General features: G+C 51.1%; 1 protein-coding gene across 1 annotated transcript in view; it reads left to right on the forward strand.

The window, feature by feature from the left end:
- The window catches only part of PPP6R3 (protein phosphatase 6 regulatory subunit 3), an 87098-nt gene that overhangs the window by 74572 nt on the left and 4105 nt on the right, over positions 1 to 8421 (forward strand). The window contains exons 19-22 of the mRNA XM_023524104.1: positions 167 to 291; positions 1261 to 1393; positions 2801 to 2951; positions 8251 to 8367. Coding sequence (XP_023379872.1) covers positions 167 to 291; positions 1261 to 1393; positions 2801 to 2951; positions 8251 to 8367 — 526 coding nt within the window. The remainder of the gene's footprint in view (positions 1 to 166; positions 292 to 1260; positions 1394 to 2800; positions 2952 to 8250; positions 8368 to 8421) is intronic.

Here is an 8421-nt window from a genome sequence, read left to right on the forward strand (position 1 = left end):
GCTCTCCAGACCCCCTGGGAGAGCCAGGCCATGTGTGCTTGTCGTCGACACTGTCGCCCTGATTTACTCCCATCCAGTGTAGTGCCTTAAACAAGATAGAAAACTCAGCTCGGGGGCATAGTGACACAGCTGCACGGTCATGACCACCCTCCCTCCTCGCGTCCAGGGCGAGCTGAGCGGTGGCAGACCAAACAGAGCAACCTGGGAAGACGTGGCCTCAGGAGCTGGCAGGATGCTGGTGCAGAGGGCATCTCCAAGGGCTTCTCTGGCCCCCCGGGGCTGTCTGGGAGGGTAACAGTAAGGGGCGGCTGAGGAACTGGCAGGCACCTCTGTGCGGGGCACCCTGGAACAGCGCGTGTGTCTCGAATTTGATAGATGGTGGACTCCTACATCCCTTGTAGCTAGTCTAGTGCCGTGAATTAAGGGGTGTGGCAGACATGCTGTCAGTCTCGTTATAGGTATTATTCTCAGTGGACAATAACCTGTCATTTTGGAATTTTCCTGAATAATGTCAGCATTTGAGTATTAACCATGGATTTCATGTCTCATTAGGCTTAGTTTGATTTGCTGAACACCGTTTCATTTTGTGTCCTGAAAAAATTAACCTCAGCCATACTGTTTGAAAGACTGTTGCTCTACCTGTTCTAGCAAGTGATGTTTTTAAACAGTTCACAGGAAAGGATAGGAGGGTAAATGATGGAGAGCTAGCAGTTACCGTCTCGGAAGCCCAGAGAATACGCTGAAACCCACATGGCTTTATAGCAACTGTGGTAAGAGCAGTTAGCGAGCCATCATTCAGAGGCAGAAGTGAGGTTTGTGGAAAACGTCTCAGCGTCAGGAATTATTTCCCCATCTCTGCTCCAGCACCGGACAGTCACGTCACTGCCTCTTGCTCTCTGTGTCTTTTCATGAGTGGAGAATGTGTTGAAGCAGCGGGCTTCCCTTTCCCCCTCGGGCACAGCTCGGGTTTCTTATTCAGTATCTCGAAGAGGGCCAGGCCCTCCGGGCGGTTTGGTTCCAGATAAGTCGACGCAGTCAGTGCAGTTGATTCTGTACTGTGACCGCCACTGCTCTCCTGCCCTGGGAGCCTGGCGATCATGGTGAGGCTGAGGCCCGGGCCGCCCAGGACTTGTCTGGAAACCTCTGAGAAGTCCCTGCATTACTGCCCCGCCGTCCACGCCGGGATCCGACTGCCCACGCCCTTGGGCCGAACCGCATTTTCGCAAGTCATGGAGACCGAGGGCTGTTAACCACTGCTGACATCTGAACTTTCTCTTTTCCAAAAGCACAAAAGATTCCTTGAGGAGTAGCTCTCCAGTGGACATGGAGACCAGCGCGGAGCCGATGGCCCCTCTGCCCCCCAGCGTCGCTGCGCTGGCGGTGCAGCCGGAAGGTGGGTGCGAGTGCCAGACGCGGGGCCTGCAGCCTGTCATTTCGTTGTCGTTCAGGCTTTAACTCACGCTTAATTTTCTAGATCTGAAAAGCCGTCTCGGTGTGCATAGCAGATGCGTAAAACCAGACACGACTCACGACTCTCGGGCTCAGGGGCCCAGAGGAGCCAAGAGCGGTGGGTCTGACGTGTACAAGCAGCTGGGGAAGAAAAGTTGTGTGTTCACCCCGGAACCACAGCGTGCTGGTCCTAGAAGGAGTCAGGGGCCTGAGTTCCCTGGGGTTCCGTCCTGTCAGTGTCCCCCGGGTAAACAGAGCCAGAGTTAGTCACGTGCGTTCCAGGCCGCCTGCACCCTGTCCTTTTGTCCTTTGGAATTTACTTTGCTAGAGCACACACATGTGTCCGGGTGTGTTTCAGCCTGTGGGGCTGTTTATTTTCTTCTTACTTTTATGAACAGATTAAATTGTCACAGGGGGTTTAGTGGGTTGTCCCGTTATTCAAAATACGGACATCGTTCCTTGCATAGGCCTTGAACTGCCTTCAGCCCGATGACCAGGGCTCTGGGAGGTGGGGGCAGACATGAGGTATGTTGTTGGCATGTGGGGGGCACAAAGAAGGAATTCCTTAGCAAAAGAAACGTGGGTGCACGTAGAGGGCGCAAGAACCAAGGGGCAGGGAGAAGTAATGAAACCAGTACTAGTGCTGGTTTTATTTGTCATTCTATTCACCGTTTTATATAGATGACCTCATTTTATCCCTCAACAGTTCGACAGGTGGGTCAGCCACCCCATTTGCGGGTAAGGAAACTCAAGCCCAGGTTAGGTATCTAGCCCCAGCGGGCAGAGAGGCGGGAGCCGGCGAGGGGTGAGGCTGGGGTTTGAATTCAGGAAGTGTGGCTTCAGAGCCCAAGCTGATGACCAGCATACTGTGGGGCTCCCGATGATAGGAGAACAATAACCCACAAGGAACCACAAGAAAGCAACTTGAAAAAACAAGATAGACCCAAGGGGGACAACTGAAAGGAAAAGGACGCACGAGAACAGTGCAGCGGGTCAGCCGTGAGCCGTGTCCTCGCAGATCGAAGCGGGGGAGGCCAGAATTTGTGGCCGCCGCCTCCGCTCTGGGCCGTGACACACTGGAGAGTACTGTGGGGAGCGGGCGGCGTGGGCAGCCACGGAGCTCGGAAGGCTGTGGGCGATGCGCTGCTCCTGTGCCGAAGAAAACCCACAGAACGCCTCCCCGGCGGGCGCTCTTAAGAGGCCTGCGCCCACCAGGAATGGGCCCAGGTGACGCAGCGGACCAGCTCTTCACGTGGGAGCTCTTCCTCTGGGTGGCAGATCTGCACAGAAGAGGGTGACAGTTCTCATTTGGTCTTGGGACGGGTGACCATTGGCTGTGTGTACTTTTCAGTGCCAGGCAGCGTGGCCATGGAAGCCAGCTCTGACGGGGAGGAGGATGCAGAGAGTACAGACAAGGTAACTGAGACGGTGATGAATGGCGGCATGAAGGAGACTCTCAGCCTCACTGTAGATGCCAAGACAGAAACTGCGGTCTTCAAAAGGTAACCGGGGGCCACGTCGCACTGGCAGCTTCAGGTCGCCGGGAGGATAACGGGAGGGGCCTCAGACACCAGCATCTCAACCTGATTCACACGTGGTTCAGACGTCAGCCTGACATCTTTCTAGTATCTGTTAAATCTTAAGAGATGATGGAGAGTTTTGGTTCCAAAATGTGTGTGTGTGTCTGTCTGTCTGTCTGTTTGTCTGTCTGTCTCTTTCTGTCTCCTACCCTTTCTCTCTACTGCTTTGGAGTCTCCCATGTTATACAGACCATTTTTTCCGTGTACTGTACTCTTGAAAAATCACATCTGCCTTGAAGTCAATCTCTACCATGTGTCTGGTCTCTTTCTTTCTCTCCCCCCTTCCTCCCCCTCTTCCTCCCCCCTCTCTCTATCCTTGTCTTCCTCTCCCCAGCTCCCTCTGTCCAGAAGACTATAGTTTAAGTCTAGCACATTCAAAATAACGAGTGTAAAAACTTGACAAATCTTTAGTCTTCAGTCGTGGTAGAAATTGACTTGTATACAGGCTACAAGGCTCAGCCCATCAAAATCACTATCATACAGATCATTTTCTCCAGACCTAATGCAGTCGTTAGAATTCAGTAGCAAAATGATAGATTTTTTTTTTTTTTTTTAAGTAACCTTTTCAGCTCCCAAGTAGATGCTTCCCGCCTCACCGTGAGTTTTCTGCAAGACACGGGAGGCGGGAAGCAGCGGCAGGCTGATTCCACGTGCGGCATGACGCACGAAACGCTGGCATTACAAGCTGGCAAACCAAATCCAGCGGTGTGTGCTTAAATCGTGACCAGTGATGTATCACATAAATGTGAGGCTGTTGTGACATCGTAAAGATCACGGAAGGTAATTCACAGATAGATAAAAGGATGGAAACCATTTAGACCTTTAGTAGATAGGGGAAAGCATCTGATGAAAATGGAAGCCAGTAGTGGGTTTTTCACAGCCGAGGAATAGAAAGTGGCATCCTGGGACAGGCAAGTGTCTGCTGAGGAGCTAGAGCACACTGGACCCTTAGCAGGGAGCATTAGAAGCCGCCCCTCAGGGGCGTGTTGGACAGCAAGAGCCACCCTCGCTCCCTTGAGCACTGTGCTGCTGGTCTTGGCAAACACAGCATAAAATAAAAACAAGTAAAAGGTATAAAGATCTGAAAAATCAAATGACCATTGTTTGTAGATTATGATTTTCTACATAAAGAATTCTGATTGAGTCTCTTAGACAGGTAGTAGAACCACTGGGATGTCCCCCCTCTTTTACCTTGTCATTAAGATAACTAAGATGGAACGGTACAATGAAGACCTAATAAGCAGGGAGATGTGCTGTGTTTGTTAATGAGAAGGTATCTCTGGCATTTCTTAGAAAATTATAAAATGACTGTATTTCTTATCAAAATCCCAGTGGAATTTTTCATGGAAGTGGAGAAGCTGATGGTGATATTCATAAGAAGACCAAAGAGAGCCAAGAATAGCCAAGATCATTTTGAAGAATAAAGGGGTGGGGGGTTGGCTTCGCCAGGTTAGGTCTCAGGAGTCCTTATTAAAGCAATTATTGAGATGACGTGGCGTTGGCATGGTTATGTATAAACAGACGCTCTACCCTGACGTGAACTTGACACATGTGAGAATGAATGACGTCACAGTTCGGCGAAGAAAGAATGAACTAATAAATAGTGATTGTCCTTTTTGGAGAAAAATAAAATTAAATCTCTGTCTTAGCGTAAATATGAAAGGCAAGGCAGAACTACAGCTTTCAGAAGACAGCGTAAGAGAGTGTCTTTAGAATTTGGGGGTAAAGGACTTTTAACTGTAAAAAAAGCCAAACCATAATAGAAAAGATTGATAAATTTGACTTTATTTAATTTCTAACATTCCAAAACATACGATAAAATGAAAAGACAAGCCATAGCCAGCTAAGAAAGATTTGGTAGTAGGATAGAGGAAGAGCCTAATATTGATAAGAAAGAGACAATCTATTAATGATTTTTATTTTAAATGGACAAAGGATCCAAACCAACCGTTGCCTGTGGAGGAAAACGGAACACGGCCGCCCCAGTGCGGTCAGCCTCGCGGGTCGGCCTCGCAGGCGCGGGTCAGATGCAGCGGTGACGTGGTGCCCTCCCGTGCACAGCAGTCTGCCAGCTTCTGTCTTAAGTTGTTACAGGAAATAGAAAAAGTGCAAAAACTGCTGAGATCTTTTTATGAGGCCGTGAAGTCTTAATTCCAAAACTAGATAAGAGTAATTACAGGGAATGACCAGCTTGGGTCACAGGCAGACTAAGTGCAAAAACACTATCAAGTCTTTGCTAACTGGATCCAGCAGTTAGCAAACCAAAAATAATTCCTAACGGTCAGCTAGATTTTATCCCTGGAGTGGAGAGATGGTTCAGCACCTGAAAAATCTCGGTGTAATTCACCATATGTTAATAGACTGAATGAAAGTTGTTCGATATTTTTCATGAAGCTTTTGGTACCTGCGTGTGGTTAAAACTCAGAGCAGAGCAGTAGCAGAAGTGAATCCCTCATCTTGGTAAAAGTTAAGTACAGAGTACAGCAGAAATTCCAGTTAGTGGGGAAGTTCGCTCAGAGGAACGAGCGAGGCTGTCTGTCCACCCGCCGCTGCCGGTGGTCCTGGGCGGTGTCAGGAAAGGCAAAGATTAGACGCGGTGTGGTAAAGCTACTGCTCTGCACATAATAATGACCAGTTATTATCTAATAAAAGTTCAGCAACACCGCTGGGTAAAAAAATCACTCTTAAAACTGAGCAACTAGGACGCATAATACAAGGTGACGTACCAGTCACAAAATACATTAAACTAGAAAATATTTAGGTATTATCTTGACCCAGACATCTACAGAGAAAACTTGAAAGCGCCAGTGGAAGCAGCCACGGGAGGTCTGGACAAGGGGCAGCCCATCCCCGCATCAGAGATGTCACCATCACCAAATTAAGTTGAGTCAAAATTTCAGCTGGATTTTTCTCAATGTTAAACATACTCTAAAACTTACGTAGAATAATAAAGTTCCCCAATCACTTAGAAAACCATAAGGAAGATTAAATAAGCGACTCGCCCTGGCAGACGTTCAGTCATGCTGCAGAATCACACTAATTATACCAGCGTGACGTCAGCGCTCAAGTAGACAAGGAGACCAGTGCGACGGGAGAGAGCGCAGTAACGATGGGGGCAGCTCAGTGGCTGGTGGTGCAGGGAGCCGGGCTCCCCACAGGGCACCGGTGAAGTCGGAGCCCCCGCCCTACATTCGAAGGCAGTCCGGGCGGGGTGACAACGTAATGTGTACGGCTCGAGCACACGGGCCGTGCCTCCCGCGTGCCGGGTTCTCAGTCCAGTTCCCGGCCCGTTCCCGGCCCGGTTCCCGCGTGGTGACGCATTCACGCCTCTCACGCACCCTGGACCACATGTACTGTGGTTACTGTGCCACTTTGCAGATGAAGAACACGAGACTTCCAGAGTTAAGCGATGGGGCCAGAGTCTCACCGCTTAAGAAAATGTAGTGCATCTTTCTGACCTGGGGCCAGAAAAGGACTTTCTTTTTAAAAACTGAACAAGAAAACCTTCAAAAGCGTAAACCGTAATGCGAAGGATGGAACCGATCGCATCAAAGTTAGGAATTTCTTGTTGGTAAAGAGGCCGATGGTAAATCAAGGGGGAAAAGATTACAGTTTCTAAATGAACAAACATTTAATATTTAGTTCTTGTAAACCAATAAGGAAAAGATAGAAAATCCAACTCAGGAAATGGGCAAAAGATAGCAGTTTACAGACAAGGAGATCCAGAAAGGCTAAAGTAATAAGATGCTCAAAACACTCGTCAGCCTTCTCTCCTGAGAGTAGGAGGGGTGCGGGTGGGGGGGTCAAGCTGAGTGTGGGCAGGACAGCCCTGTCTGTCCCCTGCAGGTGGGGAATGCACCTGGGCCTCCTTGTAGGTGGGAAGACTTCCAGCTGGGAGTAGCATCCCTAGAAGGGAGAACCACCAGGCAGCCCCCACCCCCACCCCCACCCGCCCTGCAGCATCGTGCTGCCCGTGGAGGGGGAGGGCGTTCTGGGCTGGTAGCTGTGACAAGCCAGGCAGAACTGGGGTGCTCACCCTGGGGCGGCGAGTCAGCGGGGCCGGCCTGCCTGCCCTCCCAGCCATGCTCATTACAGGACAGGTACAGAGAGGTATGCCATCCAGGGCCAGTTATGGGCCTCAGAATACACACACGCAATGACTCCGTCTTACAGGAATGAAGGTAATATGTACAGAACACCTCAGGGTGGTTGCTCAGGTGGGGAGCGTGAAGGGGAGTGATGAACCAGGGCCCCCCGAGTGTCCCCAGATCTCTAGTTCATTTTCTTCCTTACATGTTGCCCGGACCCATCTGAAAGCCACCCGAGAAGTTACCCTAAAATTAGGTTTTTTCCTAAGCAGACCCAAGACAGGACTCAGCTCTAAGAATGCTGGGCCTTCCCAGAGGGGCCTCCAGCTGCCCTTTAGCTCACGTGTGCCATCTTGACTGTGTCAAAACAGAACTCAGGCAGAATAGGGAAGAGTCTGAAATTCCAGCCCACGAGCGTGTGCTTTCTCCACCAGGAGCTGTGTGGAGGGAGTACCCGTTCCCGTCCCCTCCAGCTCCCGAGGGCCAGTTTCCTGTCCTGGCCGCTGTTCTTGGTCCCCTTCCCTCCCAGAGTGTATACTTCCCACGCATGGTCGGAGGGCAACTCGAGAAATCCAGTCCTGGTTCAGCCACGCGTCACCTGCTCACGTGACCCCAGCTCACCCACCAGCAAGCTGGCGGGGGGTTGTCTTGCCGCCTGTTTGAAGGGCGGGCTCAGCCCTGAGCGCAGTGCTTTAACTGAAGACCCATTCCTTCAAACAGGTTCATTTGACACCTTCACCGAGTCTGCAGATTTGCTTACGTGCGGTCGTGGACATGTTATTCCCCAAATCCCTCATTTATAGGAGTATTCTGAAACTCTTGTACATTTCTTTTTCTGTTTTGCACACTTGGCTTCAGAGTGTTGAAATCCTATCGGTATGTACAGTCGCGTGGGACCGTGCTTCCCCAGACTCCAGCTGCATCACACCGCCCCTCCAGTGCCCGCTGTGCGTGACCCTCTCCTTCTGTGATCCCCGTCACTGTCCGTGGCCCCTGTGCCCCTCACCTCAGCATGCTGGCCCCAGGGCTTTGACCCACGGCAGTCATGACTCCAGAGCCATCTGCATGCGCCTCGCCCTCCACCGCGCCGCTCCCCCGGGCTCTAATGCTGCCTGTCACCCTCTTTACCGCAGCGAGGAAGGAAAACTGTCTACCTCTCAAGATGCCTGTAAAGACGTGGGGGAGAGCCCCGAGACGGCCGAGGCGAAGTCTGCGGCTCCCCGGCCCCCCAGCAGTAGTCCAGAGCAGAGGTAAGGCCCGCCGCCTCGGATCCAGCCCGGCCTGGCCCGGCGCTGCCACTGTCC

The sequence above is a fragment of the Pteropus vampyrus genome, unplaced genomic scaffold, assembly GCF_000151845.1.
Source record: "Pteropus vampyrus isolate Shadow unplaced genomic scaffold, Pvam_2.0 Scaffold446, whole genome shotgun sequence".
NCBI lineage: Eukaryota > Metazoa > Chordata > Mammalia > Chiroptera > Pteropodidae > Pteropus > Pteropus vampyrus.